Genomic DNA, 15,890 nt, shown 5'->3' with positions numbered 1-15,890 from the left:
TTTAAAATTGGTGAAAAGTCTATCGGGATGGATCTTCCAGGGTAAAAGAGGCCTCAGTCTGGGTCTAAATGTGGCCTGATTCAGATATTTTAACAGTTTAAGATCAATAGAAATCTATAGGACAACAATGACCTAAGCAATTCATCCATCCATCAATTCATTCATTCATTCCACATGCAGAATTGAGTGCGTGCTGTGTGCAGTACACTGCAGTGGATGCTGCTGTATACAGGTGCATAAAGCATGGCTCTTGCGTCAAGGGCCTTCCAGTTTTGTAAGAGAAGACAGGCATACAAGCGAATAAGAAAGATAAAATAAGTATCGTGAGAGAAGCTCAAAAAGGAAAACGTCTAAGATGCTTATGATCCAATTTGGAGATAAAATTAATGAAATCTAACTATAAAATTTAGTTGTAAACAAATATGTAAGGATTGATTTATCCAAGTGACTGATTTGTCGAAGCTCTCAGTGAAAGAGTCACCTTGGAGGCTGTTAATTTATTCCAACAAGCGTGCAAATCCAGAAATTATCTGCAGAATGAGGGAGTTTTTTTTTCCTCATTACCTCATGGTTATAGTTTGATTTTTGGCTAAAGGATAACATTGCCCAACCTGATCGCCTACCTTAATTATCAGCTCAAATGTCTTTTTACTGTTTCAAATACCCAATCTATCTTCAAAGAGCAAAGTTATGCCCCTATTTAAGAAATTCAAAAGAATGTGTATCAGTTTCTGAAGGGAGTTTTTAAAGAACTTCAAAAATGCTTTAAGCAATGGCAGTGTCGTTAGAATAAATTATTACTTTGAAGAAGAGAGCATTCATTTGGATGGATAAATGCTGGTATAACAGATTTAAAATGAGTGTTAACACTTGATATTCACTACTTGAATACGCTTGAGAGAACTAACAATACAAGGCTTTGGTAATTGCCCAGTGGCTGGCCCTGTCAGCTTACTTCTTAAGAGTTCAGAGAGGAGAAAAACATGAGGATCAGAGAGAACAGGGGTGGCCCAGGAGAGGTGACGTTTATACAGGACTGACGAGGTTTTGATAGAATCAACAGTCTGAACTGGCTGTTTTGGCTTTATTTGGATAAAATGTAAGTAAGTTTGGTGAGTGGCAAGTTAAAGCTCAGAATTTACCCCATTAAGTTGGACTGTCCTAATGCAATAGAGAATATTACAGAATTTCCTTTTCTGGATTTTTCGATAAAAAGATAGCAACCCCATTTGGACTGCTTAACCACAACCCCTCTTAGTGGCAGATATGAACTAGATGACTTCAGGAAGATCTGGGTCTGTCCAGATATTTGGTCAAACATTATGCTGGATGTTTCCATGAGAGTGTTTTTGGATGAGATTAATGTTTCAATTGCTGGATTTTGAGTAAAGTAAATTGCCCTCCACCATGTGAGTGGGCCTCTCCCATCAGTTGAAGGCCTGAGTAGAACAAAAGACTGAGCAAGAGGGAATTCTGCATGGATGGCCTTTGGACTTGACCTCAACATTAGCTCTGGCCTGGGCCTCCAGCCTGCCGGCCCACCCTGCAGATTTTGCACTTGTCAGGCTCCACAATCATGTGAGCCACTTCCTTACAATAAATCTCTCTCTCCCTATACACAGACACACACACTCACACACACACACGTTCTCCCTCTTTCTCTCTCTCTCTCTCTGTTGGTTCTGTTTCTCTAGAGAACCCTGAATAATAGGGTCCATCACAGAAATTGAGAAAATGTTTTATGAGTTAATCAATCAGCTAAAACAAAGGGGAAAAAGCAATATTCTTTTTTTTTTTTTTTAACACGAAGACACTTGAATAAAAGCATTGCATACTACATAGTAATAGAAAGTCTTTTGCCCAAATATAGCAACCAAGCCAGAGAAGTTTCATTCAGATTGTTTGTATCCAAAGTACTTGGGCATCACTGTAGACTGTGACCTCTTCTGGGCTTTTGAAGCAGCCATCTGCCAAGTCATTTACACCTCCTTCATTGGCTTGCTCTTTAAATTCTCCCATCAACTCTTCCCCATTCTCCCTCTCATTTGGGAGACAACCTTACCTCTCCTATTACCTGGAGCAGGGCTTCTCAAACTTGAACGTGCCTAGGAATCTCTTGGAGGTCTTGTTAAGCTGCAGATGTTGATTCAGTAGGTCTGGGCAGGGCCTGAGCCTTTGTGTTTCTAGCAAGCTCCCAAGTGAGGCTGAGGCTGCTGGTCCTGGGACAAGGCTCTAGATCTGTCCATCTTAAGCTGTATGAATCACCTGGGGATCTTGTTAGAAAAGCAGAAGCTCAGGCCCCATTTAACTTACTGACTCAGAATCCATGTTCTCGCGAGATGCCCAGCTGTTGGTGGTACACTCAGTTTGAGGAGCAGAGTGCTAGCGCACCTGTCTTATCCAGGCCTGTATCCCACCTGCTCTTTCCTGTAGCGTCAGCTCTCTCTCTCCCTGCTCCTTACCCTTGGCCTATGAACTTGGTTATTCCTCTCTCATTTTAAGTAATAACTCTCTACCTGACCCACTCCCTCTCTGCCAGCTAGAGAATTCTTCTCTTTCTCAGCCAAAATGTGAGGGTTCTATACTTGCTGTCTCTTCCTTCCACCACCCACCCCTGTCTTTATACTTCACATCATGTTCCCTCCGTATGTATTTGTATGTGTGTGTGCAGAAAGAAATTTATTATAATAATTTAAATTGGAAACAACCAATTAACATTTAACCCATTCAATACAACTACTCTCAATTGTTTTTGATCTATTCAAAACTCTGTAAATGGCATATAGTAATCTAGATGTCTTAATTTCTGTATGATTAACTTATTCTGGCAGGTGATAGGGAACCTTGCTTCTCTTACTCCTGGAAAAAGAGACGGACTTCACTTAAACTTCCGACCTGAGCCCTTCACTCTGTTGTTTAACCCACTTCAGTGAATTCTCCTCATGCTCAAGTGAAGTCCAAGCTTCTCAGCAGGGCTTCAGGGCCTTCTGCTCCCGCCATCTCTCAGCTTTCCCTCCGCCCTCCAACTCGTTACAATATGGCAATACCAAGCTTCTCAGGGGCTCTGCAGTACATGGGCTGCCTTGTGGCACCTCTGCCTCTTCACCTGGTTGCCTCCCAGGCATCCTTGAGACCTCAGCTCAGGCATCTCCTCTTCCAGGACAATCTCCTCAAGCTCCCATAATTCCCAAGTCATTGCCCTTAATATGTCATCATCCAGCTCATTTTCAGTGCACAGTCACTGTTTGTGGGGGGAAAGAAGAAAGGAAAAAAACTTCTACTTAATCATTGAAAGGAGTTGCCTCCAGCGACTCAGATTCAGAGGCAGGAATCGTGCTGTACTACTCACAATAATGTGGATCCACACCAAAAATCCATTTTGAAGCAGAAATGAAAGACTATAAAGAGAATGGAGATCAGAATAGCAATAGGACAAAAGAGCAATTCCTTAGGTTTGCATGGCTTTACAATTTATAAATTATCATTAGAATTATTAATCTTTACAGCCCGGTGAGGTGGGTACTAGTATACTCATTTTACAGATAAGGAAGGTATGTGCTTTACCCCAAGGGTCCCCAGGTAGAAAGTAGAAAGAGATCCGTCTCTCAATTCAGTGCCTAGCCCACCAATTCACAGCTTGCCTAAGAGGAGACAAATGTAAGATATTAATAAGAATTCACTTAAAAATTCTATATACATACTCACTGCTTTATTTTAAAAATATATTACTCTTAAATTATGCTATGCTAATTAGCTCTACCATTTCCAGACAGTAATCTGTTATTGGGTGTTACTTTCCTTAATTTAGATGCCACTACTAAATCCTAATTTAGACTAGTTCCTTTTAATAACATTGACAGAAGTCTATGCCTTCTAATGTGTTCTACCATTCATTGCTTAAAATTTGGGAATATAAAATGTGTTATATTCGTTCCATTATATGGATAGGAATCTGCTCTAGGAAAAGTCTAGTTTAGCTCTTCATTTTTAAGAAATTCCATGCCCATCTACTTGGGATCCTTATTTTGATGCTTATTCTGTCTCCTTTGATAAACTGCCCTTCGTTACACTTCATGGTTCACCTAAGGTCCTATATCAGAATAACCCCTTTAAAGGATAAGGAATGGTTGTAAATTGCTTTCTAAACATGTTGCCCACAGTCTCCACTGGGTGCTTTCTGCGTTCTCTTTGCACCCAAGTGGGTAACGGCTGTGTCCTAACCTGGAGGCATTCAACATCCCCAAGCGCCTACTGTGTGTCAAGTTATCAGGCAGGTGCCAAGAATATGAAGATACAAGACCCTCCACATCCTGGGAGAACTCTAACATACACGGGGGTGACAGTTTAATCTGTGGGGGCAGAAGAACAATTACATCGACAATCACAAAACATGATGGCTGGTGCCAGGAACACGGCCTGGTGAGGAGAAAGTGTCACAAACACCCCTGCCCACTCCTGTTTCCAAGCACACTTTTCACCCTTCTGCCCTCTCCTAATTCCTGTGCCAGCATGACCAGTCTGGTAGCACGAAACTGTCTCAGAAACTCTGGTTCTAATTCTCCTTACACAAAATGACTTGTGATTTTATCCTCTTACTTGGTTCCTAATTACTGCAAGATCCGTGACACCCTTGCCCACATTTGCTTAAGCTGAAAGTTATGGACAGATGAAAATTTGCAGTTGAAAAATCTGACAATACTTTCTCTTCAACCTACTCCTCTTTTTCTCCTCTCCCCAAATATACAAAACAATGCTCAGGAGAGCTCATTGCAAGAACTATACAAATACGTGAAAGTAAGCTATCCATATGACTGGAAAGACGTCGTTTTACTTCCCGCACCAGGTCCCCGACCCGGTCTGGGTAAGCGCCCTACACCGCCCGCACACGTTGGCGCGGGGCTGAGCTGCAGGAAAGTGACGCGCGTCTCCATGGCGACGCGTCACAAAGCAGCCGCACGCCGCCTGCAGCACCCGGTTCCGGTGGAGGAAGGGGCGCCGTGACTGCCCCTTGGGGCAAGAATGGCACAGCCTGAGCCCGAGGCTCCGGGCCCCTCTCAATGCGGCCACAAGATCCGGCCAAGTAAGACTGCGGCCCCGCCAGCCGCCGGGCCGCGGGGGTGGGGTCTTTCCTGGAGAGGGAGTACGCGCGGGAGCAAAGGCTGCTTCGGTCTTTGAGGGTGTCTGCCTCCCTCCTATGGGTGGAACTCAATTTAAGGAGAGGCTGGCAGTCAGGGAGTATGAAGGGCTGTTCATGACCTTGCCCGTTTCCGGCCCCTCGCCATCCTTTCTGCCAAACCCCTCCCGAAAACACGCCGGTGCTTTTAAACACCCATGAAATGCTTGGCTAGGAGAGGACAAGAAAAAAGAAGGACTAGTGCCCTTCCAGGAGAACAAGGCCAAAGACAAGGAAGGGAGGTCGGGAAGCTCTGAAGAGAGCAGACTCAGCCGCGTGGGGAGGTGCAGAACGCCGAGAAATGACCCCCAAGTGGATCTGCGGAGGCAGCCACGCCCCACGGGGCTGCAGCAGAGGCTGGAAACGACGGCATTCAGCTGTCGCTCCTAACCTTTGCCGATTTTGCTTTCAAAGTGATTTTGTATTTAACAGATGTAGCGATTTTAATACTAATTTTGCACGCAAATGCAGCAGGTTTACCAACTCAGCTTTTTGTGTCAGTGGAGTGAGGGCCACTCTAGCTGTGATGCTGGTGGTGTGATAACTGTGTAGTCTGCTCCATCCTGGCCTTTCTCAGAGGAGTAATAACCCACTGCAGCCGTCTAGCTGGGTAACTGTGGTCTACGGAGGCTATAGAGCAGTGGGGATTGTTCAACTGCAAATTCTCTAGAATTGTAGTCTTACGAGAATGAACGAAATGGGTATTTTCATTCCATTCATTTTGTAAATTAAGAATAGAAAATGAAAATACTTAATTAGTACAAAAAATATTTAAAACACCCAGTTTCTATGTGGTGGCAGGGCAAAGAGGAGAGAGAGAGGAGAGAGCCTCTGCCCCAGGATCCCCCTGCTGCCCTCCCTTTGAATCTCCTCTTCCTTTCTAGCCACCCTGTCTTCGTTTCTTTTATTGTCTTTTCTTGTCTGGGAAATGTTGGAGTCCTCCAAGATTTATCCTTCCCAGTTCACATCCTCTACGTGAGGGGCCACATCGTGCCACAGGGCTTTGAGTCTACATAAAAATGCCAATGGCTCTCTAATCTTTACTCTAACTGGGAGGTTCCTCCTAATTTTCAGACAAAAATATCCAACTGTCTACCAGATCCATTTGCATGTCACAGAAGGACCTCAAACTCAACACGTACAAAATTACACTCCTTCTCCTCCTAGACTTTGGGTCAGTTAGGAGGGTCCCAGTTGCACAAGCAGAAGGGAGGGCAGCTTCATTGACACCAGGTCTCATTGATTCTGCCTCCGAAGTCCCCCCTCCCACCCCGGGTGAGTTTGCCTCTTCACATCCAGTCTTCATCTCTAATAATAGCCAGTCTGTGCTACTCTATCCTCCACTGTTACCAGTGTCACCCTCCAAAAGGGGGGCCTGATGTGTCACTGCCCAACTTTGGTCCAAAAATAGGATGAGGTTGAGGATGACTACTATGGACTAACTGCTACTGAACTATTGCTGTCGACTGGACTCAAGTGCTGTGTTAGTTCCAAGGACTGTCATAAATAACCACCAGCTGGTGGCTTAAAACAACAGAAATTTACTCTCTCACATTCTGGAGGCCAGAAGCCCAAAATCAAGGTGTTAGCATGGCGGCACTCCCTCTGGTGGCTCTAGGGGAGAGTCCTTCCTTGCCTCTTCCAGCTTCTGGTAGCTGACATCATTGTTGACTTGTGGCCTCATAACTCTAGTCTCCGCCTCCATGGGCACATCACCTTCTCCTCTTCTGTGTTCAATCTCCCTCTGCCTCTAATCTCTTATAAGGACATTAACATTGCATTTAGGGCCCACCGGATAATCCAGGATGATCTCCTCATCTCAAGATCCTTAATTGCATCTGCAAAGACCCTTTTTCCAAATAAGATACCATTCACAGGTTGAATTAAGATATGGACGTTCATAAAAAGAGTAGAGAGCCACTGGCACTTTTATGTCTATGGACATTTTGGAGCCCCCTTCAGTTTACTATAAATGCTTTAAATCTATCATCTTCTTTAATCCTCACAACAACAAGGTGAAGTTAGATTTATTAAGTACTGTTAATACCTGCCTTATCTATCAGATTATTATGAGAATAAAATGAGATAACGTATGTGAAAAGACTTTGTAAAATTGTGATATAATATACACGTTAGTTACGATTTTATAATATTTTTTAAATTTTACAATAAACTTTCCTAGTTGTGAACACCTCCAGGGGGTCACCAAGGTTAGCAGAATAAAGCTCAAGGATGTTGCACAGCAAACAAGCCCTCGCTGACCAGTCGTCAGCCGTTTCTCCCTCCCTTCGCTAGCACTGGGCCACTTGTCGTGTCTCAGACTTTCATATCTCATGCTACATCCTCAGTAAAATGCTTCCCTCCATGTCCTCCTGTGTTTCCCTGTCAAAGTCCTTCTAAATTAAGTCCCAGCTCAGGTGCCAGCTATTCTATGAAGTCCCTCCTGGACCCTCCCTTGCTGCCTCTCTTCTCATCTAAGCTGAGAGAATCACACCCTCCTCGGTCTTCCTGTGACACACAGGACATCAGCCCATTTATAAACTTGTGCTCATTGGATATTTGTTAGCTCGTTCTCTTGCCTGTGAGTTCCCAAGGCCAGGACAGGGTCTCTATGCCCCACTGCCTAGCACGGGACTTGGTCCATGGCGGGGGTGGGGTTCAGGGCTTGTTTGTAGAGTGAACAGAGAATGAGAGAAGGGAGAAACAGGAAGAGAGAATCACAGGAGAGATGATCATGGAGTTACGGAGAAAGACACTGAGATACTTACTTACCAAGAATAAAGGCAAAAGAAAGCAGTGGCACACACTGGAAGCAGAGTTTTAGAATATTAGTATTATAAATTTTAAAATTAATATTTGTGTTAATGAAGAGGATTAATTCTAATAACATTTTATTTTCAGAAGCTTTGTCAATGAAAGTAAAAAGCATAGAAATACAGAACTATCAAGAGTTGTAAGAAAAACCATTAAAGATTAAATTAAAGGAAGATGTACTGGAAATCGAGTGTGCATCTAATCATTTTATCATCTGTGTGAGTTAGACTTACAGAGAGGGAGGTCTACTTGGTCTCGGGCCCTAGAAGCAGCCAGGCATCCCCCTCCTGCACCTGCCACCTTCTGGAATAGGCTCTCAGCAATAGAAGGCTGCCAACTGCCAGCCCCAGCCTGTCTTCAGACGGGGAAGGACCTCAGACAGGGACACCCAGAGGTGCATCTTGGTCACCCACATGATTGATTGGGAGATGCTGCCTGGAGCGCTGTTTTGCCAGGATTTTTGAGGCATATCTGGGCCTAAAAGGAAAGTGATCTGGCCTAGGTTAGTGTTGTTTGCCTTAGGAAAGAGAGGGTGAAGTGATGTGTGGTCTCTGCGCAGAGGATCCTTCCTGATGCTTCCAAGAGTCAAACTCAGAGGTTAAATCAGGTTAAATGAATGCTTCTTTTAAGAGCAGCACTGTCTCACAATTTCTTCCCACTTACTTGTCCATGCTTGAAATTCTCTTAACAAAGGACATTTAATTCTACCATTGGAATAAAATGCTTTAAAGCATAAAGTGATTCTCACTAAGCAGGAGAATCAAGGCTAATGTCATTTCTCGTGGAGCAGGATCAGAGTGTGGACACCAGGAGTCAGTGTAAGCAGAGGACAGAGTGTGACGTGCAGGGGCTGAGGCTTTGGTTAGACTGGGGAAGCCTCTAGGTGGAGGCGAAACTCAACAAGTGTGAAGGCAGCGGGTAAATGTCACAGATGAGCAGATCCAACTGCCTGGCGGGATCCAAGGGCCTGTTAAACCAAAAACAAGACCAGGTTGGGAGAGATGGGGGGATGAGCAGTAAGCAGTACACAGATGGCAAAAACAAAATATGTGGTCAGGCCCTATATGCTGGGCAGTGGCACAGAGATCTTAAGGCTCTTTGGAAATTGAAGATGTATTTGAGAAAGCTACTTCACAGCAATTGTATTTAGGATGTATGAGTAGGAACAAACCCAGGCCATGAGGTGGCTACAGCATTCTAGAGGGGAGGTGATGGACCCAGCAGTTTATTCAAACATTAGAGGGAACGTTTCAACCCAGGTTCTAGTGAAATATAAAAAGCAACAGATACGAAGAATGAGAGAATGACTGAATTAAATTTAAAATATTTATTCCCAAGAAATTGGGTGGTACTTTGTGGACAGTGGGAGGTTGGGACAGATAAATTCCGTTGTTGGAGTGTCTGCCTAACGGTTCGCTCTCGGTCCTCATCCTCCTGACCCGCCAGCAGCATCGCCATAGGCGACCCCTCCCTCCTCCTGGAAACACTGTCTTGCTCTGGCTTTCGGGACACACACACTCCTGGTTTCCTCTCACCTCACTTGACGGCTCTTCTCAGCCTCCTTCCCTGGTCCTCCTCATCGCCCCAGGCTCTTGGCATTGGCATGCCCCAGGCTTCAGCCTTTGGACTTCACCTCCTCTAACTACGCTCCCTCCCTTGTTGATCTCACCTGCTCGCATAGCTTGAAATACCATCCACACCGCAGAATCTTGTGCTTACTACAAAGAATGAATTAGAGCTACACCAGATGAGTGGGAGGGGGTTCCCAGATGACTCTGTTAAATGACAGATAGAAGAAAAGGACACTTTGTATGATATGAGCCCATTTTTGTAAAACAAAATGGCAAGAACTAAAACCCAATATGTCAAAGTATTTATATCTGTGTATATAAATCTGTATCTGCTTATATCAGCAGGTATAAAAGTCTGGAAAGAAACAGGCATATTGTTAACCTAGGCTACCTGGAAGGAGGGATGGGGAGGAGGGTGATAAAGTGCAGGGAGAGGAAGAAGCAAGGAGAAAGTGTCCAGGGTAAAACCTGATGTGTAACCTAGGAGCCCCTTCGTGTAAAATCGTTTCATGTGTTTACAGGGCTCGTATGATGCATGAAAAGTCGGTCACTGAAACAGTAATAGTGAGCCTCTTAAGATGACAGAATGTCAAGTAAACTTTCTGCTTTATATTTTTATGTATCGCTGGAACTCTTTAACATAGCACGTACGACTTCTCAAGAAAAATGATACACATATTTTTATTTAGGAGGAAACTCAGATAATTAAATTGAGTTTCCCCTCTTAGTAGAGGCTACAAGTGGGCCTTTATTCCTTTAAACTTTAAATTACTATCCAGAATGTTTTTCTCTTACAAAATTGTTTAATTATTAAAGCAACATTTGATCAAAATGTGCTAGTTCGACACATTTAAAACTGCTTTATCGTACTTCCAGCAGGCAACACCAGCTGGGATTCCTACGCGACCACGATGAAGACTGCATTTACACCTAAGACAGGAGTGGCGCCTGCTTTAATCCGGTACCTCCCCACTGGAGTCAGACTGATAGATACACTTTCAGTTGTTCACTTGTCTTCTACTATTCAGAATTCAAAACAAATAGAGTAATCAGAGAAGGCTTATGGAAATGCACTGAGGTAGGACCCATTGCATGCACAGGTCTCCTCCAGGCATCAGAGAGGGTCCCCTCTTCAAACAGTGTCCAAACCTCCTGCAGGAAAACTAAGAAAACTGACACATGGATCCTTTATAAAGTCACTGTGTATCATGGTTTACAACAGAGCCAGTATATAGGTTCCCTAGAATTGTGCTACCTAGACACTAAGTATGAATTGAATCCATTACCTGATCTATAGTAGGCAGTGACAACTGAAGGAAGGGAGGGATGAAGAGTCATTAGCACTTCTGTCATCAACACTCGTCTGTAAGCTGAAGAAGGCCACACCTTTCCCCTTCCCTTCACTCCTCCAATTGTGGCTTCCTAAAGCAGTGTTGGCTTGCAGCTTTCCCTCCAATTCCACCTGAACAGAGGGGAGTGAGCATTTCTATCCCCCAGCTGCCTCTCTAAGCTCAGCATGGAGAACCTTCACTTACCTGTGTTTACCCTGTAAATTGTTCCCAGTAAAGAGGATCTTTTCACCTGAACAGTTCAAATTGTTGAGAAGTCAAATGGTGTATTGGCAAGACTGTGGCTGTGGAGTCAGGCAGAAATGGGTTCTAACCTCAGCTCCCCGCTCTAACCCTTATTGTCTCTGCTACCTTAGGCAAGTGACAAGCCATCTGTGGCTCAGTTTTATGGTTGGTGGTGGTTCTGAGGACAGAATGAAAGACTAGTTCAGTGACTAGCACAAAGAAATTACTCAAAAAAATTTTCATTCGTTTTCCCCCAGCACAACATATAACAGACTCCCAAAAAGTGCAGGGATGCAGGCCTCCTGATTTCCGCGTTATTGGCTATCCCGCTGAGTCACGTTATGTCCTTAACTGGGAGATTTATCATCTGATGGTAATGACTATGCCAGCTTCCCAGACAGTAACAGTTGTCTGGAGAAGAAACATTTGGGATGAAAGCCAAAAACAAATGGACACTAACAGAATCTAGGTCAGTGGTCTTCAAATTCACATATTTTTTAAGTTCACAGAAAAGTTTTCATTGTAAATTTAAATAGTTGCAAAAGATAAAACTTCCAGCGCATTCTAAATATCGACATTTTAAAATAAAACAGTTAAGTCATTCCTTTGAATATGATCAATGGGTAATCTAAACACCTTAGCAGATTGACGCACACTATGATCCTTTAAAAAATACACACACAAGCTCTTCCTTAATAGACAATTGATTTCATTCCTTTTCTGTCTTGAACTCTTATTCCTGTTCCACTTCCTCCGTAGAATTTTACCCTGCTGTAATAGATTTTGTGTTCGAAAGCAGTTTATTGATCACTCCATTATACTTCTTTGCAACTAATTTAGTATATTAATTGATATTAATTTTTAAACATGTTATGTGACCCTAAGTATTGAGTTATTACAATTGTTTTTAGTACACAATTGCTCAAAGCAATAAACACGTTACAAATATTAATAATTACTAAATACAAAAAGTAAATTTTTTGGAACTGCATCTTAATGAGATAAATGGGGCTGTTTTGTTTCCAATGAGTTTATGTATCCAGTTCTGAGTGTATTACTTTTGAAATGAGACCACATTCAGTATCAATTTTTTCTGCTTCTTTTTCTTCTTCTTCTTCTTTTTTTTTGTACAATTTATAGACATAGTGTTGAGAAACCTTGTTCACATAAATAAGCAGATGTGACTGAAAGGAGTTTTAGTGTCTCATTGTCATTCGGTACTCTGAACTCTTTCTGAGTTATATGCCAAAAATCACAAGGTGATTTTTAATGATTGATTGGCTGACAACTTGGTTGGGTACTCCTTCAATTTTATTGAAAGCAAATAATTACATGATTTGTCATCCAGTTATTGAGCTATTCGCTATCTCATTTTCTGAGAAGTATACTGAAAAGGCACGTCTTAACAAATGACTATTACTACGTCAGTTACTCTTTCACTTGGAGGAAACTTGTTTGATATTATATACTCAAAAATAACTTAAAAAATAGGAACATTAATTTCAATAAATGTTTTCCGATGCAATCTTTTTTTTTGATAAAAGGCTTTTACCATCACATACTTTAAATATATTTTTATCAAAATCTTAGAGCTGAAAATTTAATGCATACAATTTATACCGTGTTTACCTACTGGGTAAAATCAGTCCTTGTCAAACCAACAAGCAAATTAGGTTTACTTCCTGTCAAAATAAAATCTGACTGCACTTCCAGTTCAAATAGATGTTAATATATGTTTTGAGGAATATTATGAAAACTCTTGATAAATTATGGAATGCATATTTTAGAGAAGATTATTAAAAGTAGACAGGGAAGTATAAAAAGATTCAGGTCTAATATGACTAATTATATCCAAGTAATGAAAATAATGCAATGAAATGTGTAGCTAAATGTATAAGTTCTCTGTGAAGTGAGGAATAGGATAAAAAAAATATGATGTACTGTAGTTTAAATATATTCTCATGTGTGTAGAACTCTGGTGCTTAACTTTTGGGAATAACTAAATAATAATCATGTATAATAATCAGAAACAATTTCATTGTTCTCTTTAGACACCAAATAAAGCATTTACTATGCATTTAATGAAAGAGAAAGTTATATATGGAGAAAATTAATTGGTCTGGCAAGCTAGCATACACATTCATGTGTTGTTAATATTTTACAACATAAAATAAAATGAGGACTAGCTGTATTGGAGTAAATATTTCATAATATGATTGGGCTAAAAAACAAGATTTAAATACCTTATTGAATGATGAATACAAAATCTGACAAAAAATCACGAGATTTTTATGTACCAGTTTTATCCAGTGAATCTTTAAAAATTTGGAAGTTTCAGATAGGATCCCAGTTGTATTTAAAAGAATCAGCATTGCCACCATGTACTGCTTCATCTACTCAGAGATGCTTTGCTTTGCAGCTAATGACATCTCTTAGGGATTAAAAAAAGCTGAAAAGATGCTTACCTTTAAATATGTGGGGGAAAGAGCCATTTTAAGCTTTCTGTATTCTCTGCTCTCCTGTCAGAAGCTTTCCCCTAAAGAGGGGTGAACATTTTATAATTGTTAGGGGATGGAAAACTGGACCTTACTCTCTGCCATGCCACTCTGCATTGTAGCTAAATTCAGAACATCTCTGTACAGGCCATAATGCCCTGGTTATGGCACCACCCTTCCCTCTCTGGAATACACATGAGATGCCCTCGGCAAGCATGTGGAGTTTGAATTACAAGGCGGCTTCCCCGAAATCACTATGACCAAGTTTCCCTGCACTGGGCACCCCTCTCACGGTTGGAGGCTTACACTCTGGGGTGTGCTGCACCTTAGGAAGATCCTGTGGTGAAGTGGGGAGGGGAGAAAGGGCTGTGGGAAGAAAGGATGAGCAGGTCTGCAGGTTTGTTCTCAGGCAGGTACATGTCAGGAAAGAGTGCATTGAGAAATGGAGATCAGAATATCTATTCCTTTAAAGTTCTTTGTGCTTTATTCCCTTTGGCAAATCTTCATGTACCTTTGATTGCTTTAGTTTGATTTAGGACCACAGTCCCACCTGACCCTACACATCTGAATGATAAGTAAAATAGTCCATCATTCAGATGGATCCAGATGTTTGGTTTCTTACAGACATAACCAGCATCTAACCCAGCCCTCTTTTTAAAAAAAAATCAGTATGAAATATTTTAGATCTACACAAAGGGATATACAATGAATCTCCAGGTATCACTCAACTTCAATAATCAACAACAGGTGGATGCTTTTTATGTATACCCTCCACCCAGCCTTCCCACTGAATAATGTTGAAGAAAATTTCAGGCATTATGTATTACTTCAATTCTAACTATTTTTTATTTATCTCTAAAAGATAAAGACTCTTTAAAAATACATAACAATACCATTATCTTACCTGAAAGAAAAATTCCTTAGTATCGAATATGGCCAATCAGCAATGAAGTTTCCCGAGTTGTCTCATAACCAAAAAAAAAAAAAAACACCAATTGGTTCAAAATTGAATCCAAATAAGGTCTGCCCATTGCATTTGGTTACTATGTCTCTTACTTCCCCTCTTTTTTTTTTCTGAGAATTTCTTTGTTGAAGAAACAGTCATTGTTCTGATTTCATCCCCATTATGTCATTTAAAATATTCCTCTTTTCATGTATTTCCTGTAATCTGATATTCCAAAGACTTCATCACATTCAGGTATTTTGGCAAAAATATTTAATAGGTGGTGTTGTGTATGTCCATCCAGAGCACATAGTATCTGGTGGTCCCTCTTTTTGAGCTGTGCATGGAAACTGCTGATCATTGCCTCGATGCATTATTTCATCAGGGATTTGCAAACCAGTGCTATCCTAATTCTTTCTTTACTTCTGTAGAGAGAAACTTTTCTTCACAGACTGTTTGGTTACATTGAAGTACTGTTTATATAGGACAGTACTCAGCTCTTTATACAAATGAATTTAAAAAATCAATGAATTTCAGATTGTTATTCTTTGAATTTCATTTTAGGTCTCCCATACTTTTGCTAAGAGCCATCCTAAGATACAGGATTGTTTCTTTTCAGGGGAATCTGGAAATTAAATTATTTCTGGCATCACGTCTTAAGCCAGCCAATCTTTAAAAGAATGTAACAAGTAAAATTATTTGACGTGTATTGTTGTGAGATTTTGGTATTTAATCCCTTACTCTAATTTCCATCATCTTTTCTTGTAGTCAAAAAAGTATCAGAAGATTAGGATATACATATTCACTTAGTGATCCTATTCCCAATCAGACACAGTACAATGATGAGTATGTTTGGAAATCATGTTCCGAAGAAGATTTGATCAAAACTGGGACTTCAAGAGGAGTCGGGAGCCACCAATCTCACCCCATGCAAGTAAGATAATATCTGCTTGTCTATTAAATTTAGTACTGTATCAATAATCCATAAGAAGGAGAGTTTGAATATGTGCCAAAGATCCTTCATCATCTACAGTTGTGGTCTTTCTTAGACTATTTTTTTGCCCATCTTCTCCCATTTATTTCTAACTACCTCTCCCTTATTCCCTAAATTCTTTTAAAGATTTTTAAAACTTGAAGTGAAATTCGCACAGCATAAAATTAACCACTTTAACGTGAAAAATTCACTTCAATTAGTACATTCATAATGTTCTACGACCACCAGCTCTACCTCATTCCCAAACATTTCCAACATCCCAAATGGAAACCCCATATCCATTAAGAAATTACTTCCTGTTTCCCTCTTCCTTAGCCTCTGGCAAC

The 15,890-nt window shown here is 41.3% G+C and overlaps 1 protein-coding gene across 2 annotated transcripts in view; it reads left to right on the top strand.

Moving 5' to 3' along the window:
• Positions 1 to 5,004: 5,004 nt before the first annotated feature.
• The window catches only part of TEX26 (testis expressed 26), a 31,635-nt gene continuing 20,749 nt past the window's right edge, over positions 5,005 to 15,890 (top strand). Inside the window, exons 1-3 of one of the 2 annotated variants that reach the window (XM_014791259.2) lie at positions 5,005 to 5,080; positions 10,435 to 10,519; positions 15,339 to 15,504. In XM_014791259.2, the coding sequence (XP_014646745.2) occupies positions 5,020 to 5,080; positions 10,435 to 10,519; positions 15,339 to 15,504 (312 nt within the window). In that variant the 5' untranslated portion in view covers positions 5,005 to 5,019. The remainder of the gene's footprint in view (positions 5,081 to 10,434; positions 10,520 to 15,338; positions 15,505 to 15,890) is intronic. The other variant, XM_087435770.1, reaches the window with a different exon arrangement.

Source organism: Ceratotherium simum, chromosome 10, assembly GCF_057802395.1.
Source record: "Ceratotherium simum simum isolate JZ-2026a chromosome 10, ASM5780239v1, whole genome shotgun sequence".
NCBI lineage: Eukaryota > Metazoa > Chordata > Mammalia > Perissodactyla > Rhinocerotidae > Ceratotherium > Ceratotherium simum.
This window is presented reverse-complemented; position numbering and strand designations above follow the sequence as displayed.